A 22,135-nucleotide genomic window follows, 5' to 3' on the forward strand; every position below is an offset into this window, starting at 1 on the left:
AGTTAATGTGTGTGTGTGTGTGTGTGTGCTGCAATGGGACAAGCAGTCATCAATATTGTCTCTACAAAGTCCTGTTCAATCGCAGTTGCTAAAAATTCATCCCATACCTTTATACAAAGTTTTTCCTCTTTTTACTGACCACCAGTACTCCAGAACATCAGACATGAACACTGCAGCACTGTAACTGTATTCTTATTATGTAGGGCAGCTGATAGCATGGTGGTTAGAACCACTTCCTTTGCACCCAAAGGTTGCTGGCTTGAGCTTTACCTCGAGCTGTAGTACCCTTGAGCAAGGTACTTCCTCTAAATTGCTCTGGTAAAATTACCCTGCTGTATAAATGGGTAAATGGTTATAAGTACCTTAAGACTCCAAGCTACTGCAGATAAAAGTAATTCTCTTTGTTGCCATCTATTGCTTCAAAGGGTAAACCCAGGTCACCTTAGTACTGCCACAGACAGAAATATTATACAACAGAGAAGTGGAGGAATTGCATTGAAAAAGCAAACTGATTTGCATCCTTGAAAATTTGTATTTTGAAGAATCAGTCTGTGTTAGAGGAGACAATGGGAACTAAATGACAATGACTGATCTGATGATGTCACAGGCTGTGTCTTTTAATGCCAATATTACACTTTTCAGCTGGGTCTTTGTCCAACAGTGGTGCGGCAGGTAAATCCCTTTCAGAATCCAGTTTCTTCGTAAGCTGAGCCTCCTCTGACTGGTACAATATGTCTACCCAGTATGTCATTACTGAAACAGTCCTTGAATTACATTATGCCTTCCAATTATAGCCTTGTTTTGCTCAACCTACTTATCATTTCATTCTGTGGCAATTAATGGCAGTTCCCATAGAAACCCTACAGAAGCCACATTTATTATTTATTAGCATATCTTGCCGGCAGAACTAAATAAACAATAATGTTAAATGGATGACGGTGTTAGTTATCGTTAATAATGTCCACCCAGAAAATACGCCCAATCCTCTGACATCCATAAAGAGAGAAATCAGCTGGAGATTCTGACTGGTGGAAGTTGAGGTCAAAGTTCTTTCGAGAGGACTGTGGGAAGGGGTGGAAGAGCAGGGTGAAACATGACCGTATCAAAGACCAAGCAACTTCTGGTGACCCCAGGTCATCGGCTCTTGTGACTTGTCCAAAAAAACGCCCAGGCACTTCCCTTTTCGGCTTCCTTCGTAACAGATCCATATTCTCGTGTATTGTGTTTTTTGCAACCATATGCTGCGCACCTTTCAAAGCTGAGTCATTTCTCAATGTGTTTTCACAGTTTGCTTCTTTCTACCAGCAGCTATTGTTGCGTTGTTGCGTTTCGTTCGCAGCCAGAAAGAACCATTTCCTCCGCCCATCGCTGCCACCACCACTGTTCGTTTTGGGCTTTTGCAGCCAGTTTATGACCTGACTGAGATGCCGGGCGGCGTCACAGCATAACGGAAGAGTCCGAGACACGTCGACAGGTCACGTCAACTTAGACACCGAAGTGGGTTACTCCCCAAAGCGCTGGGAAGGAACACCTTATAACTCTTTATTATTGAAGTCCTCAGTAAAGAACACGGACTGCAGACATTCGCATTTATATTTTCTAACTTGTCAATAGTCGCTCAGATACGTATGCGTAATTCTGTCTGTTGTTCATATATTAGGAGACCGGTCAAGTACACCAAAGATTCAAATTTTTTTAATTCGTCATGGCATTTAATACAACCCTATTTTCCAAAAAACAGAAAGCAGTGATTTGCAAACTGTACGCATATTTAATTGAAAGCAGTACAAAGACAAGATATTTAATGTTGTACTTCATAAACTTGGATTACATTTCTTCATTTATTACTTAAAATTTGTAACTTACAATAAATTCGTAAATATAAACTACTTCCGATTGTGATGCCTGCAACATGTTCCACAAAAGTTGGGGACAGGTGCCTATTTACCTGTAGAATTTGTCCAAAAAATCCGGTTTGGGTCTTTCCACAGACAAATAGGAGAACAGGTAACAGGTGATGCTATCATGATTGGGTGAAAAAGGAGCATCCACGAAAGGCTCGGTCGTTCACAAGCAGGGATGGGTCGAGGCTCCACGCGAGGCTCCACGCGAGGCTCCACGCTTTAAACTGCAGTAGTGAATACTTGAACAGTTTAGAACCAACATTTATCAATATACGGTTGCAAGGAACTGAGGGATTTCACCATCTACGGTCCGTAACATCATTAAAAGATTCAGAGGGTCCAGGGAAATCGGTCTGAGTAAAGGGCAAGGCTGCAAACCAATACTGAATGTCCGTGATCGTGGGGCCCTCAGACGGCACTCCATAAAAAACCGACATTCTTCTGTAATGGATGTAACCACAGGGGCTTGAGAGGACTTGGGAAAACCGTTGCCAGTAAACAGTGAATCGCAGCATCTACAAGTGCAAGTTAAATTTGTACTATGCAAAGCGGAAGCTGTATATAAACAACGGCTAGCTGGTACAAAATTGTTTTATATGAGCTAGTGGTTTTAGTTAGCTGGGCTGCTGGTGGTATAGTGGTTAAGCTAGTGCCTTTAGACCCAAAGGTTACAGGTTTGATTCCCTCTCTGACTGTAGTACCCTTGAGCAAGGTACTTACCCTAAATTGCTCCAGTAGAAATTATTCAGCTTTATAAATGGGTAAGTAACTGTCAGTACCTTCACACTGTAATTCACTTTGGAGAAAAGTAACAGCTAAGTAATGTAATTAAACGTAGGTAAAAAGCATTTACAAATCACTTCTTTCCATTTTTACTTGCATTATACATTCTGTCCCAGCTTTTTTAGAAATGGGGTCTATGTATGGGAATTTGATTATTATATTATGAGAAATTAAAAATGATAACCCTTAAAATCAGCAAAAGGTAACAGCATCATGGGAATAACATGCAGGCAGTCACACGGGTGTTGGGGTTATGAGGTCAGACAGACTGTTTCTACCAGGGATGCAACCCTGAATTCAAATTTTGAGGGGAAACATAATCGTGTGGAGAGACACGGGTCAGCTTAAAAGAGCGGTGAAGGCCACTAAATTGAACAATGCTGGAGAGAAAAGTCTTGCTGGTATAAATGTAGCGTGTGAAATACATGTTTTGAAACCTACTCTACCCCACATATCCAGCCACAGTGTTCTGTTTGCTCTGTCTTTGGACCATGTTGTTATTAGTGTCTGACATTCACCTCCATTCTCAGCAGTGCAAACACACACATCGTGTTTTATTATATTGATCTGATACTTTTCTCTGAAGAAACTTTTAAAGTTTAGTCTACCTACAATTATTAACCCATGTATAAAGCTGGGCAATTTTACTAAAGCAATTTAGGGTAAGCATCTCCTTTGAGCCAAGGTATGGCTCAAACCTACAACCTGTGGACCCAAAGGCAGGAGCTCTAACCACTACACTATCAGCTGCTCTGTATGAGGGGCCCCACTAACAGTTATTATTATTATTATGACTATTATTGTTGAGGGAATCTGTGTGCTGAAAGGCACAGAAGAGACCGTTTGACGTTTCCTGCAAGGGCGGGTCAGCTCTCTCCCCGCCTCTCTCTCCTGCTCTCTCTCTCTCTCTCTTTCTCACACACACACACAAACACATGCTCACTTTGCCCAGAGGTCAGACAGTGGACTTCTCTGTCCCCTCCTTGACTCTACCTTTACACTTTTGGGACACTCTTTTTCATAGAAAGGGGAACTTATTTGCGTGAGGTATTTTTACTTTGATTTTACCTTTTCTTTCCTTTTGCTGCCTGACACACAGTCATGGCCATTTCCTCCTGAAAGAACAGATCTTGCATTTCTCTAAGAAGAGGAATCGGCGTCTTCAGCGCGTCTGGTGTGTGTCTCGGGGTGTGAAAGTGAAATGAAGTGAGGTTTTATTCAGCGTGACCCGTTAAGGTGAGTAAAACTCGGAAAGGTGTGGACATTTCCTCTCGGTTACTGAGTCTTTAACTTTATTCACTTTGAACCTGTATCCTGTTTCCATGCTTGGGCCCTGTACCCTGGTAAATAACACAGTGATGTGGGTAAAATGTTCATATCTCAGTAATGATACATCTTTAGAAATTATGCTTGATCACCAACAGAAATATGATTTAGAAATGTCATATAGAAACTAACATGAAAATATTATATTATCATACAGTATATGATAACGATACAGGAAGAAATCTGAATGTTAATGTCAGAATTTGACATGATGAAACTCAATTCCATGGCTGGCTAACACAGGGGGGGTGATGCTGCCAAAGGGCAAAACTACCTGCAGTTTGTCAATTTCACACTTTGTGTTGTATTAAAAATGCAGAACTAATGTTGCAAGTTCGCATGTTATCAAGAAGGGAAAGAAAAAGCAAAACGAGGTAAATAAATCAGGCAGAGTATGACAAAAGGACTCAAATATAGGAGCAGCATGTCCAGCTGCAAGTTCAAAGGCCTTCTGACTTTATGGAATAGTTTGATTTACTCCTTGCTGATGTGCTATTGGAATTTCGAACCACAGCGTGAACACATGTCCTTCACGGGTCTGTTTAAAGTGCAGTTATTTTTAATGATGGAGTAAAACGGGGTAAAACAAAGATTTCCTCGTTACTTTCTATCACTGTCCTGTTACTGCTCCCTCCGACTCCTACTCCACGTTTACCGCATGTGTAGTTGCATTTCATACAACGTGTGACTGCGAAGCTCAACGGAAACTGTGGTTCTCTAGTAAGAACGAGAGGGTTACTTCCCCGACGGCCTGGTTTTAGCACAACTGAGATTCAGAAACCAAAGCAGATGCGTGTTTTGCACATGCATTTTATGACATTTCTTTCATGGCGCACCTCCCGTTCTCTGACTGACAGCCGGTGTCACTGCGGACTCCCAGTCGCTCACCCGTGAATGGCGTCTGCAGGTAGACGCTCCTTTGCGTCCCTTATGCTAAGGGTGCGGCAGGTCAACAGGTCAGCAGGTTGCACAGCGGTCAGAGCAGCTCCTTTCCGCTCAACGGATCGGGGCTCAAATCCCACTTTCTGCAGCTGTACCCTCACTTAAGGTACTTACCCTGAATTTAAATTGTAAAAGTTACCCTGCTGTACAAGTAGGTAAAGAAGGATAAGTAAGTTAGTGTGCAAGTCTAATGTCGTAAGACACTGTGAAGAAAGTTGTCTGCATACTACAAATGAAAATATTTGTTTGGGGTCCCCTTTTCCGCTGGGTTGCCGCGGTAACAGCCCTAACTTCAGATTGTCCTCAGACTGTTGTCCCTAACTGAAAATGTTTTACTTCACCTTTACATGAATCACCTGGAGCGGCTTAGTGTGTTCAAAGTTCCTTTGCACTTTTGGCCAGGGATTGGTCCCATTTTGCCAATAATGCAAATATTACATTAATTTATTGAGGCAAATGGGGGGGAGGGGGCGGGCATGTGCCGCTCTCCAGCAGGTCTGGGGTTCAAGTCCTGCTTAGGGTGCCTTGCAACAGACTGGCATCCTGTCCTGGGTGTGTCCCCTCCCCCTCCAGCCCTGCGCCCTGTGTCGCCAGGTTAGTCTTCGGTTTGCCGCGACCCCACTTGGGACAAGCGGTTTCGGACTCTCTGCGCGTGTGTATTTAGCCCATGCTTTGATCCAAGTCAATTTACAGTGTTAAGCTACTTACACTGATTTACCCATTTATACACACACTTTCTGAACCGCTTGTCCCATACGGGGTCGCGGGGAACCGGAGCCTAACCTGGCAACTCAGGGCGTAAGGCTGGAGGGGGAGGGGACACACCCAGAACGGGATGCCAGTCCATCGCAAGGCACCCCAAGCAGGACTCAAACCCCAGACCCACCGGAGAGCAGGACCCGGTCCAACCCGCTGCACCATCGCGCCCCCTCTCCCGTTTATACGGCAGGGCCATTTTTACCGTATCAGTTCAAGGTATCTTAATTAAGGGTACTGCAGCAGGAAGTGGGATTTGAACTTGGGTCTTTCACATGCTGCTCCCCCTGCTGTCCCAGCAATGAGCAATGAGTTACCGAAACAGACACGCCTACATGTTTGATTGTCCCTGGGATACAAAGGCAAATAATGATTTTCTAACATTGCTCACAGCTGTGCTTTGTTTTGTGCCTTTGTGTGGGTGAACGCTGTGTTCTCGGGTAGGTTTTCACACGTTGCGCACCTTCCTGTGTTCATGTCGGCAAAACTAGCGAAAAAGAGGTGTCAAACCTACCCCTCCTCCACCGGAGCCTCCGAAACCTTTTCATGAGAAAATCATTTTTGGGATGCGTCTGTTCAGCGTCAGGAGGACAGTCCTCCATAAACATCCCCGCAGCGCTGGTGTCTGAAACATAGGAGATCAGAGTGTTTTCTCACCGTCTTCGCTAACGCTCGTCTTGCTGACGCATCGACGGCAAACGTCGAAGGAGCTGTTTGGGAAGGCCGGCTTCTCGTGCTCCAATCCCTTATGTACCTGGGCCAGCATGTGGCGTAGCGATTAGCATTGTCACCCTGCGCTCCGAAGGACCCAAGCTTGAATCCCAACTCCTACCGTAGTGCCCTTGTGCTAACCCTGAACCGATACAGTGAAAACTACCCTGTTGTTTAAATGGGTGACTCTCTGTTAGTAGCATATCGCTGTACCGTAATAAATAAATGTAATTGCATGTTCAGGTTCTTCTCTGTGGGGGGTGCGGTGGCGCAGCGGGTTTTGCCAGGGCCTTTTCTCCAGTGTGTCTGGGGTTCAAGCCCTGCTTGGGGTTCCTTGTGATGGACTAGCATCCCGTCCTGGGTGTGTCCCCTCTCCCTCCAGCCCTGTGCCCCGTGTTGCTGGGTCAGGCTCCAGTTCACCGCAATCCCGCTTGGGACAAGCAGTTTCTGACTGTGTGTGTGTGTGTGTGTGTGTGTGGGGGGGTTCTTCTCTGAGGGTGTTAGGCCAATTTGTTGGGCTCAGGTTCTGTAAGCCATTTTGCAGTGATGATAAAGAAGCTCCACCTGAGACAGCGACAAAAGTGGGGAATAAGAAAAGCTCAGAGATGTTTGCCTGCGGCGTCCACTCCGGAAGCAATTCCCGGACGGCCTGTCAGCGAAGTCGTACCGGTGCCACCCTTGAACGTGGTAACGCGAAGGATCCCCCCCAGTGCAAAGCTTCTCAACCAGCTCCTGCGGTTGTTCTTGTCGGGTGAAACAAAGATGCGAGCAGCAGACCTCAGGTGGTCCTGCTCCTGGAAACGTCTTCCTTTGTGTGTCCCTCACTGAGCGTTTTCTGGACACTGAGCGGTTTAGAAAATAGCTGTTCCCCGGAGCACTTGGTGCACCCTCACTCATCGGGGATGAGCTAGGTCTTCAAGGCTCTGTGGTCCTCCTTTTGTAAAAACAAAGTGAATTGTGAGCCTCGCCTTTCCCCGTGCTGCTGTTTACCGGGTGCGAGCAACGAACAGGAGCGAGGTGATGGGGGAGTTCACCGATCCCCACTTTGACACGCAATAAATGCACACGATGGAGTGATGAGAACGGATATCCTTCCGGAACATTTCTCAGAGCACCACAGATTGTCTGTTATTCGCGTTAATTTTTTTAACGCTTGTTTGGCCAGCGGGTGGCGTAGCGATTAGTGCCATCAACTTCCGATCAAAAGACGTGGATTTGAGTTCTACGTCTGACAGAGTACGCTTGATCGAAGTACTTTCCCTGAACTGATAAAGTAAAAACTACCCTACCGCATAAATGGGGAAATCAGTGTGAGCACCTTAGTGTATAAATTTCACATTATAAGTCACCTTGGAGAAAAGTGTCAAATACAGTATGTCACTGTCTGTCTGAAATTGAAATACACTTGGTCCATCATACCACAGATCCCTTCACCACAGAAAGGACTGTTCATTTTGCACGTTGTGATGGACGGGCTCATTTGTCTGCTATTCTTCCCTCATCGATGTCTAACGAGACAGTCACAACTAAAATATTCTCCGGAGTTAAGTAACAGATTAGTCACCATACTTCCTTCCCTAGATTGGAGCCGACTGCTTGACCGCCTCCCTCAAACACAACCTTGGGCTGGTTAATTATCACACACGCACACACACACACACACGCAGGCCCCTCCTCAAGCAAACGCAGGGCTCGTCCTGTTTACCATATCCGTGAGATAACAGAAAGAGCGGCCTCGTCGTGAGCACCATCCAAGCTCGACCCGGCAGCCAGACGTCAGGTGGAAACGGGGGCGTGTCGCGGTGTGATCAAGGAACAGCTCGTGTCACATATTAACGGATCGGCCTCCTGAACAAAGAATCTGCCTGAAAGTTGAGTAACAAATATCATTTGTGGTTAAGGAGCATCGTAAATGAATTCCAGTGAAATGCCACTCGTGCCTTGAATCACAGAGCATGGCAGGAAGTGAGTGCACCTGTCTTTCCCTGCGTTTGGGGGAGGGGTGTGTAAATGACTCAGTTGCGGTATAGTGCACGTGACTTGCCGAAGCACATGTGATTGGCCTCGGTTTGACCTTTTGGTCAGTGGTAGAGCTCAGGGATGGTGTAAAAATGTAGGAAGCTGAAAATGCATCCCAGTCTCAGGCAGTCAGAGACGCGGGATTCCTGTAACTGAAGAGAAGGCCGCTCGCACCGTGGCCTTAACCATACTAAGCCAAGAGCGACTCTTGTTTATTCACGCTGTAAATATCATATATTACAGCCATGGTCTTCGCCAACCTTCTGTTACCTTCTGTTTATAATTCCAGCATGACGGCAGCTCGTGCTTTGCAGGGCGTCAGTATCACGTCCTCACATCCTCCAAGTTGAGCCCTGCCGTTGGTACCTTGGAGAAAGACGGCAGAGCGGGTCGGAGTAGGAGGTTGATGACGCCACTGCAGGGTGAAGTTGTAGGACCCATCCGTTCTGATACGCTGTTTGTCACCCCGCTTCTGCAAGTCTTTGTGTGGCAGAAATCCAAGGAAGATGGATGGAGGAAGAACAGAAGCTGAAACAACCACCACCGGACGGGTCACATCTCGGTCACACACTTGTTAGAAATGTCCTATAGAAACGGCCTGGTGCACAGCCGTAAACCGTCAAAAGAAAATCTAATTTGCTTGTCTCCAGTTTTGCCAAGCGCCCGGGACAGCAAATCTTAGGGTATCGCATCTTATTATTGTTCTGTTTTCCCTTTAAAAAACTGAGCTTTAGGAACTGAAGAAGGAAATTATGTGATTGTCGATTTTTTGGATTTCGCCAACGTGGTGACAATGTAATCATTACATTAACGTTGAAAGTCACGTTGGACAAAGATGTCGGACGAAAGTTCATAGTCGTAATCATAGGGGTGAAAATATGGCTGTGTACTGGAATGAGGGCTAAATTCACCCAAACGTGAGAAGATAAGACTTGGGCTAAATTCACTCTGTCGGATGAAAGCTTTGTCTTTTTACTTTTTGTTATTATCTCTGATGTTGATGCTGGGCTTTTGTCTTATGGTTCAGTAGGTTTTAGCACCCAGAAGGAAAGTATCTCATGTTTGCACATGTGAGTGGAAGCCTTGACTGGGAAAGTAGCACTGAAGTTTGCCCATTGTCGCTACACGGGGATATATGTGGTAGGAAATGCCTCCACAGCACAATTAGCCGCTGACGGTCCTTATCAGCCCCTATCAGCAGATGGGAGGTGGACTTGGCTTTACTCCACACGCTCGCAGTTCAGTGCTCTGCGTCGCTGAAGATATGCTTCCTCTAACGGCTCTTTCAACAGGGGGCTTTTGGTGCTGCATGCAAGGTGCCTGATATGAAACTTTCATTTTGAAAAGAAGCACATTGAACCTCGGTGGCTCTGATTCATTCTGCTAAATTACATCCAACCTCTCGTGTATGGCCCTATTTGCATTGAGAACATTTTTGAAACAAACTACTGGATGGCAGCAATTTTTTGTCAGTGTGAAGAGCACCGTTGGGCAGTCACAAGGTTGTTGACATGCTCACTGCACAGGAAGCCACATGGCACACAGAAATCACATAGGAAATGGGTGCACGTGTGTTTGGCTGCAACAGCCATAGCATCTGCGCAGCCATACAGACCACAGTACAATGTGTGCTTGAGGCTGCATTTTTTGTGCGAAAACAGCCATGAGTTTACCAATATCGCCCACAAGCAGGGTTTCCCCTAGGAGCCCAGGAACAGATTCGGGGCCCCACAACAGCCTTCTCCACCTGTTGGTTTTGGGGACGGTTGAAGTGTCGTTTTCTGATGTGGATCAATAGGCACTGAGGGCAGCAAGCGTAGTGTCTCGAACTGATATGATTACTAAGGCAGGGTATCGCTGAGGTGAAAGCGACCCCTGAAAACCACTCACGTGGTTTTCAGTTTACCTCTATGGTATGGAAGTGGTTTACCATTGCATTGCACAGCCTGCGCTGTTGGACTGCGGGAGAAAACTCACATGAATGTGGAGAGGACGTGCCAACCCCATACAACTTGAGCCACTTCCGAACCCAGATCTGAAACCACAGCTGTCCTCTGAAACACCACCGTTACCCATTGACCCACCATGCATCACGAAACAGTACCTCAGGGACCACAGAGATTCATTTTAACAGCTTTTTAGCAACTTTAACATCTTTGGGTGCGAGACTTAGCAGGAGGGCAGTGCTTTTGATGGAAAGCTGGCCTGGGGTTCGATAACACTTCAGGCTGTGGAAGCTCAGAGCTTCACAGCTTCCCGAGCATTCCTTCCTTCTCTCCGTCACCGTTGCAGGGTCCGTGTTCGGCTGTGTCGTTCCGATACCACATGTCCTCCCAGCATGTAGATTCTGGTCCCTGTGCGTCAAGGCATACTTGGGGGTTGGAAGAGAGTTGTTGGGGAAGGACAACTGTAAGGAACGATGGGGCGTAAACAAGCAGAAGCCCAAAAGAGAGACCAGTGAGCTGCTTGACCAAATATGGGAGCAAAGCGCGCCGGGTGCATTCAAGTTCCTGCTACACAAATACGCTGCTGTCCAATACTGCAGTTCTTGATGGTGCACCACTTATTTTCCTTTAAAGGGCCAGCCTAGCATTTCCCTGCACTGCTCTTCAGCGGTGCATGAAAAAGCCTCTGCGTTCCTCATGGTTTGCTGAAAGCCATTCGAGTGACTTCATAACTGTTGCACTAGGATGTACTCTGGACAGCACAGCTCTTCCTCTAGAGATGTTTTGGCCACATAGCCTCCTCAGCATCTGCCTGTGATGGGAATGTTTAACCTTTCCAAATCAGCCTTTACTTTCTCCATGTTCCAAATATGATGAGTATTCTGGGGAGATGTCTCGAAGTCTGATCTCGGTAGTATCTGAGGAGTTTACAGCGGTGTTAAAATTTAATCTTGTGAACTGTCAGCCTATTTTGTTGCACTTATCCTTGTGCTAAGTGTGCTTTTTGTAACCGTGATGCATTTGGAGAATTTTGTTTGTGCCCCGTTCCCACATGAAGTGAGCTCAGTGTCCTCTAAGGCTCTCAATGTAGTACTCGTTCAATGCTTTGACAAAAGACTCCTGTTGCTGGAACGTAATTGCATCAGGTGCTGTGCAGTTTCTCTCCACTGTAGCTGTTGTGTAATCACGTTTATCAAGTATGATGTTGCCAGTGTAGAAGACTGAGCTGGACGCAGCTGCAGTTTGAGTGGGATTAAGCAAGAAGGGAAGTCAAAGTACTTTAAATAGATTCTGTACTCGATGACTGCCAGAGTGGGGTCCACAATAAGTTTGTAGTTTCAGCGAAAGGGGCACATGGAGGAACATCGCAGTGATATAGGGTTTTTGAAGATGCAGAGATGTTTGACAGGGAGGCAGAGGCTCTCAGAAGTGAAGCAAAGGGTCAGTAGCTAGAATGAGACATTTACGAACAAGACAGTGGAGAGGCATGATGTTAGACAATAGTATAACAGATGTCTGAGTGGTACAATGAGGATGGAATGGTTAGCTCACAGTGTCGGGAGAATCTTTAGGTTGAACGCCATTGTCAGGTTCACTTGGTGATTTCTGCTACTGTTGTAATGATGGATAGATTAAAGTGTCTCTGAATGAGATACAGCTGTGTGACATGGATTCCAGCAATGAATGATACACCCCGTGTGTAACACAGAGCAGTGGAGAATAATCTTTCAGTGTTGGTTTGTACTAGTGATTGGCTCAAACATGTCACTAACCATGAATATGACTGTCAAAAAATTCAAATACATGATTAAAGAATGTGTTCTGAATTGCTTCTGAGTTGTATGTGAGTTATGATCGGTTACTCTTTTTCTTTTAGATGCACCAAAAGCAGCTTTTAATATTGACATTTGTCATCATCATTTGCAGTAGCATCACCCTGCAAGGTAAGATTTCTCATCTACGCTACACCTATAAATACACCAACTGGGCACCTTCCATTGCCGCCAGTGCATTTCCAAGCCCCTCCTCTGAAATGATCATGAGTGACACAGATCAGAGAACACATGTGAAATGTTCCCTATTGTTCTTCTAATCACAGAGGCAACATTTTGTTAATGCCAGGTATGAGCCTAATGAAAGATTGTGTGAGAGTCCGTTCATAGGGTAAACTCATGCCAACCTGCTCCTGTCTTTTTCCTCTTTGTCCTCAGAGAGCAGTGAGTGCACCCAGGCCAATGCCAAGTCCTGTGGAGAGTGCATCCAAATAGGAGAGAACTGTGCCTGGTGTACGGATCCTGTAAGCTTACCCTCCTACCCTATGGCATGCATACAGCTCCCCAATGACACTACTCAACAAAAACTCCCTTGTGTTCAGAGCGAAATCTTGCTACCACTGCAACTCACTTAAATAAGATATTTCTGAAGTCCTCAAGTCCTCTCATTTGTGAACAAAAGCGGTCACGGTTGTGGCCTATTTAAGCTGCCAGCACTAAAGTGCTTATTCCTTGCTGACGGGGGCTGAATTAGTCCTTTTCTCCCAATAACCTGCTGCAGCAGATAACGTGTAGGAGGTTTTGAGAAAATTGGCTTGGTGAATGCCGTTACCGCAAACATATGGACTCAACACATTCTGTTGTGCCATTTCACAAGTCAAGAAAAGAAAATACGGTTTATTTTGAGGTGATCAAAAGATCCTTTCTTCAAAACACTAGATTGTCTGAGGCACATGACGGACTTGGAAATTTCAATGAAAATTTGACTGAAAACAGCATTTATGCAACTATCAATACCGATTTTACCAACTATCAATACCACATTTTCTTGCAACAATCACGTGAAACTGCAATTCCAAATTATGGCACTGGATGTTTCTCTCTTCCTCACTGCAAACCCCTTGGCCCCTCTCAGGACTTTCTGAAGCAGGGTGAGCCTACATCCACACGGTGCGATGACCTACACATACTGAGGAAGAAGGGCTGCAAGGAGAAGATGGTCGAAAACCCACGTGGAGGGCAGAAGGTGGAGCAAAACATTCCTGTCACAAATCGCAGGAAGGACACGGCTGAGCGCCTCCGGCCTGAGGAGATCACACAGATCCAGCCCCAGAAGCTCACCCTCACACTGAGGATGGGTATGCCAGTTCTGACCTCAGCGGGCACTGTGAACATGACCATATAACACCTGTAAATATTTTAGTTATGTGCTAATCTCCCCTGTACAGGTGAGCCACAGTCCTTCAACCTGACCTTCAAACGGGCTGAGGACTACCCCATCGACCTCTACTACCTCATGGACCTCTCCTACTCCATGCACGACGATCTGCAGAATGTCAAAAAGTTGGGCACAGCCCTGATGCAGGAGATGCAGGCCATCACCTCGGATTTCAGGATCGGTGAGATGTTCAAATGCACAAATTAGTACTGCCAGCTAGATGGTTGAAACTGCCATTGGACAATGTGTCACTCGGATAAAAAGTGTCAATGTGGACAAAGGGGGCTGCAAAAATTTGTAACTCAAATGTTCATAACGACAGGATCCAGTGTTATAATTGCTTCATTTTTTTATACTCCTCATTGAAATCTCACCGCCTGCACCCTCTTGTGGCCGCAGGCTTCGGCTCCTTTGTGGAAAAGACGGTGATGCCGTTCATCAGCACTACACCGGCTGGGCTGAGGAACCCATGCACAGGTCAATATGACTGTGCGAGCCCCTTCAGCTACAAGAATGTGCTGAGCCTGACGAGCAACGGCAAGGAGTTCAACCATCTGGTGAGCCAGCAGCAGATCTCTGGTAACCTGGACTCTCCAGAAGGTGGCTTTGACGCAATCATGCAAGTGGCCGTCTGTGGGGTGAGTGTGCTGGAAAGTCATTAAATAGGTAGATGGGCAGCCAGACTCGTAGTACACACACACACACACACACACACACTTTCAGAACCGCTTGTCCCATACGGGGTCACGGGGGACCGGAGCCTACCCGGCAACACAGGGCGTAAGGCCAGAGGGGGAGGGGACACACCCAGGACGGGACGCCAGTCCGCCACAAGGCACCCCAAGCGGGACTCGAACCCCAGACCCACTGGAGAGCAGGACTGTGGTCCAACCCACTGCGCCACCGCACCCCCCAGACTCGTAGTAATCAAATGAAATTAATGAAAAATAATGTAGTCATTTATATATTTAATTTAAAAGCTCTCTATTGGTGTTTTCACATTTTGGCTTTCCCTTCACACAATGTCTTTAACAACAGAAAAAAAAATAGGGTATTTTTTTGAGGATTGCAAGAAAGTTGTCCCTTAAACATCCGCTCTAATTTTAAAGCATAGAATATCCTCTGTAAGGTTCACTGGGACTCTAGCATGGAAATTTTGGGAGAAACACAGTGGAAAAAAATGAACAAACAGAACTTGGGAGGACAAGCTCAGTGTTGATTGAGAAATGTTTCTTCCTTGTCTACATGAGTCTACCAAGTTTGTCCATCCTTCCCCTTTTGGAGCAGTTCTCAACCCCAACTGCTATTGATCATGTGACCCTGGATTCCTGCCAAGAGAGTAACTCACTTCACTGGAAGTCCTCTCTCATTCCACTCCCAGGAGCAGATTGGCTGGAGGAATGTGACACGCCTCCTGGTGTTCTCCACCGACGCTGGTTTCCATTTTGCCGGTGATGGCAAACTGGGCGGCATAGTGTTGCCCAACGATGGCAAGTGCCACTTGGAGAACAACACCTACAGCATGAGCCACTATTATGTATGTCCCACCACACCACTAAGTACCCTGTCACCACAGTGACACCTGGGTACCATGTTGCCATGGCGATGCCTTGGTGATGACATGTTACCCTGCTGAGTGTGAGCTGGTGTCTTCCTCATCTTCTTGCAGGACTATCCATCTATCGCCCACTTGGTTCAGAAGCTGAGTGACAACAACATCCAGACCATCTTTGCTGTCACGCAGGATTTCCAGGATATTTACCAGGTATTCAGCTGGGCATCTTACACGGGTGTAAGTGTGTGTACGTTCGCACATGCCAAGGTGATGTTTAGTTTGTTAGTGGCATGCTCATCTTCCTCTGTAGGAGCTGAAGAAACTTATTCCAAAATCGGCAGTAGGGACCCTGTCATCCAACTCCAGTAACGTCATCCAGCTCATCATTGACGCTTACAATGTGAGTACTGTCACAGAAAGTGACCGGTGTGACCCCGCACCCAAGGATCTACTGTAATACCTAATATCAATATGGCCTCGTTCCCAGGGCTTACTGTCATGCCTACAAGTGTTTGAGTCTTTAATGCATAAATTGTACTTTTGCTGAGATGTACGTCACTTTGGACAAAAGCATTTGCTAAATGAATAAATGTAAATGTAAATGTCTGGGAATGAAGGTTAAAAATTGTTTCCTACTGTTTTTAAACATTAGTTTGAAAAGTATCAATATACCCTTGAGCAAGGTACTTACCCTAAATTGCTCCAGTAAAATTACCTGGCTGTATAAATGGGTAAATGATTGTAGCCTTAACATTATAAGTTGCTTTGCAGAAAAGCGTCAGCTAAATGAATGAATGTAAAAAGAATCACTAAACTGCCAGAGAAAAGAAAATCTGTTTTTTTCATAAACTTGAGGTCTTTACTTGCTCAACTAGTGCTATTTGACTAAGGTGTGTTTGTCCACCAGTCTCTGTCCTCAGAGGTGATCCTGGAGAACAGCAAGCTCCCTAAGGGGGTGAACATCGCATACACCGCCTACTGCAAGAACGGTGTGGTCCAGGATGGCGAGGATGGCAGGAAGTGTGTCAACATCTCCATCGGAGATGCAGTGAGTGGTCAAACGTTCAAAGGAGCCTTCTGCCCTTTTTGGGGCAGTGGGATTGCGTACTGACACGTGGAAGCGGTGCCTTTCAGGTGTCTTTCAACATCAACATCACGGCGCACGAGTGTCCAAAGGACAACAACTCACAGACGGTCAAGATCAAGCCACTGGGTTTCAACGAGGAGGTGGAGGTCGTCCTTAAGTTCATCTGCCAGTGCGAGTGTCAGCATGAAGGCATACCCAACAGCCCGCTGTGCCACAACGGCAACGGGACCTTCGAGTGTGGAGCCTGCAGGTATAGTCCTCCCGCCTGGACGCAGCTGTATTTGCTGATTGGTTGAATGTATCTCCTACCCCACATTTCATTAGTTCAATCGGTGTGGCGTGTACCTCATTCTGTTGTCCAGGTGTAACAAAGGGCGCACAGGCCACATGTGCGAGTGCAGCACGGAAGAGGTGAACACCGAGGACCTGGATGGCAACTGTCGCCGCGACAATGGCTCCGAGATCTGCAGTAACAACGGCGACTGCATTTGCGGCACGTGCGAGTGTAAGAAGCGGGAGAACCCAGAGGAGCGCTACTCGGGAAAATACTGCGAGTGCGACAACTTCAACTGTGATCGCTACGACAACAAGCTGTGTGGAGGTGAGGTGCTGCGCCGGGCCCACCAACCTCCACACCGTCCCCTGTCCCGCCCTCCCTTTCAGTTGTTGGTCCTTTCTTCCCCGTTGATGGTTTTTACACCATTTGGGTCTCAGGACACGGCCGCTGCGAGTGCAGGGTGTGCATCTGTGATGCCAACTACACGGGCAGTGCCTGCGACTGTCCACTGGACACCACACCCTGCTTGGCTGCCAACCAGCAGATCTGCAACGGGCGCGGCGTGTGCGAATGCGGCACCTGTAGGTGCACCGACCCCATGTACCAGGGCCCGACTTGCGAGACGTGCCGCACCTGCCCCGGCATCTGCTCCCAGCACAAGTGAGTCTCCTCCTTTCAGCACTCCCACAGGGGCATAATGGTTAAGGCTGTGAAAGATCCCAGGTTTAAATCCCTCTTCCTGCTGTAGTACCCTTGATCAAGGTACTAACCCTGAATTGATATAGTAAAAATTACCCAACTGTATTAATGAGCAGATAATTGTCAGTAGCTTAACAGTGTAAGTTGCTTTGGAGGAAAGTTATCAGAGTAAATTAAATGTGAATTTGAATGAGCCCCCCTGGCCTGTCCCCCAAGTGGAACGAGCCACAGCCCATTCTTTTTGTTTGACACTATCCGCCTGTGTTGACCACACCTTATGTGGACCGCAGGGACTGCGTACAGTGCAGGGCCTTTGGCAGCGGCGAGAAAGAGAAGACATGTGAGGAGGACTGCCGCTACCTTGATCTCATCATCGTGGAAAACCTGAGTGAGCTCCCTGAGTCCACACATCCCACCTGCAAAGAGCGCGCTGACAACGACTGCTGGTTCTACTACACCTACTCAGTCAACGGCACCCAAGAGATAGTTCATGTGGTCAAGGACCAGGGTGAGCATTGCATTCTGGGGCAAACACCTCATCTCTACTTCTGTTATTGTTGGTGGATCTTCTGGAAATCCAGACAAATAAATGATGCTTTGCTGTCTCCGGCAGACTGCCCCAAGGGACCGGACATCATCCCTATCGTGGTGGGCGTGGTGGCGGGCATCGTGCTCATCGGCCTCGCCCTGCTGCTCATCTGGAAGCTGCTCATGATCATACATGACCGCCGCGAGTTTGCCAAGTTCGAGAAGGAGAAGCTAAATGCCAAATGGGACACGGTGAGGCGCTTAGCTGGGGGAGTACATCAGAGCCAATCCTCGGGACTGTGAATTTTCCTCTTTAAGTGGACCTTTATGGGATAAAATGATTAAACAAGCCCGTTCTGTTTGTGTGAACATATTAAACATGTAATATGCTCAGTAGAACTATTAATCATTAGCGAATGAAAAGGTGTCAGCTAAACATTAAGCGGCATTAATTTTAATTCGCTGAATATCTGTTGAATGAATGTAAATATAACACACGCACACATTGGCTAAAACTGCTTGTCCTGAGATGGGTCGCGGCAAACCGGAGCTTAACCCGGCAACACAGGACACAATGCTGGAGGGGGCGGGGGACGCACCCAGGACGGGGCGCCAGTCCATTGAAAGGCACCGCAACCGGGACTCGAACCCCAGACCTGCCAGAGAGTAGGACCCAGCCAAAGCCGCTGTACCACTGTGCCCCCGTAACTATAAAGGTGTAAAATAAATTATATTTGCAGTTGTGGCAGGAAAATGTGTGTTTTTCAGAGTTCAAATAAATAAGACAAACTGCAGTGTTGTACATGGAATAAAAGAACACAGAGTGGGATGTTTGTGCTACTATTAGTGCTGATATTAGTGGGATATTAGCATCCCTTAGTCCCATAGAATTGACCTCTTTGGCTCCAATGAACCAAAGCAAAACACTGATCAAACTAAGATATTTGGTAAAAAATTTACACAAATCTTAAGGAAGTTCCATTAAGCAATGGTACAAACTGATTCATTTAACACTTATTTAATTTTGTAATGGCAAACTTTTGCAGCATGGCTTGCACCTGAATGACCTCCAGCAGAGAGCGGACGTAGCTTTTTCTAGAGTGCAGTATACGAGTGGGACAAACAGTGTAAAGTGCAGTTACATTATTCATGTAGCAGGATGTTGCAGTACTGGATATACAAACATTGAAAGCCTCATCCTGTTATGGGGGACAGCACTGAAAATAATTCAACACAGAACATTTAACTCACACACACTGTCTGAAACCGCTCGTCCCACGTGGGGTCGCGGGGAGCCAGAGCCTAACCCGGCAACACAGGGCGTAAGGCCGGAGGGGGAGGGGACACACCCAGGACGGGACGCCAGTCCATTGCAAGGCACCCCAAGCACGACCTGAACCCCAGACCCACCGGAGAGCAGGACCCGGTCAAACCCACTGTGCCACTGCGCCCCCTCTTAACATTTAACTCATTATACGTCATCATTTTGGAGAAGTTCAACACACATTTTATTTCCAGTTCTTTCACCTGAGTGGTATTGTCTGTTCTTGGGTTTATCAACAACACGGATCCCTGTTATAAAATGAACAATTTTAATGAGCACTTATAAGGCACGCCAGGACAAGACGTTGGGTGGCATCGGGTCTGAAGGGTTTCCAAGGCGACCCACTCACCTTCTTTGTTTGTGTCGTTCTAGGGAGAGAACCCCATCTACAAGAGTGCCGTGACGACCGTCATCAACCCAAAATACGAGGGAAAGTGACGTGGTCGCAACCCTGTGGGGTCTGCTGGTGTGCAGACGAGAAGGGGGGTTGCTGTTTACTCTTAAACTGTTTGTAAAACCACAGTGTGATAGCTGTTAGTATTCCCACCACTGCAGCATGTTTACCAACCATATGTCTTTAATTCTTAGCAAAGGTAAATTTTGTGTATGTCCGTTTTAATATCCTAATTGTTCGGTCAGAAGGACTTACTTGTTCATCCCGGAGTCGTCGGACTGTGTCCCTCGCCAGAGACTCGGCCCGGAGGGACGAAGGACCGTTGAGAAAGTTAATTCTGTACAAGCTGTGAGATGAGCTGTCTTCATGCCTGCTTTGTATGACATGCGGACAAAAAAATCAGCCAAGGGGCTCAGAATGTGACCCCAGCGTGGAGAACAGTTCTGTGTTGTTTGCTTGGAACGGTCGGCTGAATTTTGTCTTAATACAGAGATACGTGTGTCTGCTGAACTACTGAATTTCATGCGAAGAAACCGGTGTTGGTCAGAATTACTGGCGGCTTCATCCTCATGAAAGCAGGTCTTTTCCAGTTTTTGTGAGGACGAAGCCACCAAGAACTCAATCACATTATGTCAACCTATTGGGGTTCGCCGTTATCGTACCGTAGTCCTTGGTTGTTTTTTACATCCCTGGTTCCCATGTTTTAGGTGTGTTCTTAGCTAAGGAAGTTCAGATCAAGCCATTCTGTTTCTTTTCTGAAAGAGGAGTGAGTGTGAAGATGCTGCTTTTTAATTACTTTAAATTCCAGATCTGTATCTGCACTACACAAGCCAGAATCTTGTTTATAAGGGCCGTTTCCACTTCTGCTGTTTTTCTGTTGTATTCGGTTTTGTTGAGAAGTTATTTATTAAATAAACTCCAAAAAATGTCTAATATTGTGCCAGGGCGTCGTGTCCTATTAACCTTAATAGCTACGTGTTTAGCAAACTTATGAAAAAGGGCTTGCATACAGTACGTCGTCACCACTAGATGATGCTGCTGCTGCTGCTGCTGCTGCTGCTGCTGCTGCTATTAGTGCCTCCCTTGCTGATATAATTTAACACACTTCAGATATTACCATATTATCAAACATTGCGGTACCATTTATTTGTTCATTTTAGTTTGGTCGTAATGTGATTTTAATGACTGGTGTTTTTGATCATTTATAAGTTTATGTTGCTGTCAGTATGGATTTCTCTCATTTTACCTCTGTTGCCTGTGATATATAAAAACTGTCTCTTCCTTGGCAGAGATCATCCGTTGGGCCACGTTATTGTGCTGAGTTTGTAAGTACACCGTGAGCTGGGGTTCCATCTCAGTAGGAATCTACCTGCAGTCCAGACAAGATGCCTGGTGCAGATGCAGAGAGCAGGTGCGCAGTGCCTCCACAGGGGGTGTCTGTCAGGTCAGCTGACCACTGTGCCATGGTGCAATGGGGGCAGGACTGGGAGTACCAGGGTAACAGAGCTCACAATGTCAGGAAGCTGGAAGTGGGGGCAACTCTGCATAGTGTGGTACTGTACTGTCCGCTATAGAGTAACCAGACACCGGGACAGCAGGGGGCATAGTGGTCAAGAACAGCTGGAGTTTCAGCCAGGGCCCAGCTATAGTGTCTCTTATTATAGTACTTACTCTGAACTGGTCTAGTAAAGATAACCTTGTGCCATGAATGCATCATATACTGCAATTTATTTTGCATTAAAGTGTCACCTAATAATAATAATAATAATAATAACAATAATAAAAAAAGAAACCACTGAACTGCACTAGCTGGTTTCTATGTAGCGCTGCTACTATTTATTAATTTACAGTATTTGACCTTTTTTTCCAAGGTGACTGACAATGTGAGGTTTGTACAATAAGATACTTGTAATTACTGACCCATTTATACAGCAGGGTCATTTTTACTGTGTCATTTCGGGGTAAGTACCTTGATTAGAGGGACAATCTTGTGTTTATTATATTTTCAGGGTCCGTTAGCTTCACGGTGATGCGTAGCTCTAAGACGACTCGGTGAAGAACATTGCAGTGAGTTTTGTGCAGAGATGACTGGCGTGTTCTTTTATCATAAAAATATGTCCCTGTCAGTATAAATTCTGTCTGGTTCCTGCTTTTCCTGTCCCCCCCCTCCACTGCGCTGTCCCTGTCGCCCGTCGACTCTGCCGCCATCCTTAAAACTGGCCTGATTTCATTTAGCATAACGGAGATCAATTATTATCCGCTGAGAGGTTTCTAGAAAAGGATGAAAATTCATATTATACTAATTGTATGATAATTCATCATAATAAATTAAATTTTAGCCCAGCCCACTCATTCACACCTACAATATAAGAAAAACAGACTAGGCACATCAGGTGTAGGTCAGCAAGATGGAACAACAGGTAGCACTGGTGCCTCACAGCTCCCGGATTTGTATGTTCTCCTCGTGTTCACATGGGTTTCCTCCACGTGCTCTGGTTCAGTCCCACAGTCCGAAGACGCACTGTCCCATCTCTTCGGCAGTTCGAATCTCTGAGGCTTCTGGTCCCAGCATGACTGCTGCATTTTCGCTAAATTATTTAGCAGGTTTTGATCAATAATCATGCTGGTCCTTGCAAGGCCTCTTAACCTGGACATAAACCTCACAATAGAGCTG

The 22,135-nt window shown here is 46.3% G+C and overlaps 1 protein-coding gene across 1 annotated transcript; it reads left to right on the plus strand.

The window, feature by feature from the left end:
- The first annotated feature begins 3,611 nt into the window (after positions 1-3,611).
- LOC108937756 (integrin beta-1-like) lies at positions 3,612-20,442 on the plus strand. The gene is made up of 16 exons (XM_018757896.2): positions 3,612-3,923; positions 12,264-12,330; positions 12,598-12,683; positions 13,295-13,517; positions 13,608-13,778; positions 13,997-14,235; positions 14,979-15,134; positions 15,267-15,362; positions 15,463-15,552; positions 16,060-16,200; positions 16,287-16,489; positions 16,602-16,840; positions 16,954-17,176; positions 17,506-17,723; positions 17,829-17,995; positions 19,440-20,442. Exons 2-16 carry the CDS (start codon positions 12,264-12,266, stop codon positions 19,503-19,505), a joined length of 2,385 nt encoding a protein of 794 aa, XP_018613412.1. The 5' UTR covers positions 3,612-3,923; the 3' UTR covers positions 19,506-20,442.
- Positions 20,443-22,135: the final 1,693 nt, after the last annotated feature.

This window comes from Scleropages formosus, chromosome 7, assembly GCF_900964775.1.
Source record: "Scleropages formosus chromosome 7, fSclFor1.1, whole genome shotgun sequence".
Lineage (NCBI taxonomy): Eukaryota > Metazoa > Chordata > Actinopteri > Osteoglossiformes > Osteoglossidae > Scleropages > Scleropages formosus.

Coding starts and splice junctions, on each gene's coding strand:
- LOC108937756 (XM_018757896.2), top strand. CDS start 12,264: ATGCACCAAAAGCAGCTTTTAATATTGACATTTGTCATCATCATTTGC. Junction 15,135..15,266: donor ACAGCATGAGCCACTATTAT/GTATGTCCCACC, acceptor ATCTTCTTGCAG/GACTATCCATCTATCGCCCA. Junction 17,177..17,505: donor GGCATCTGCTCCCAGCACAA/GTGAGTCTCCTC, acceptor TGTGGACCGCAG/GGACTGCGTACAGTGCAGGG.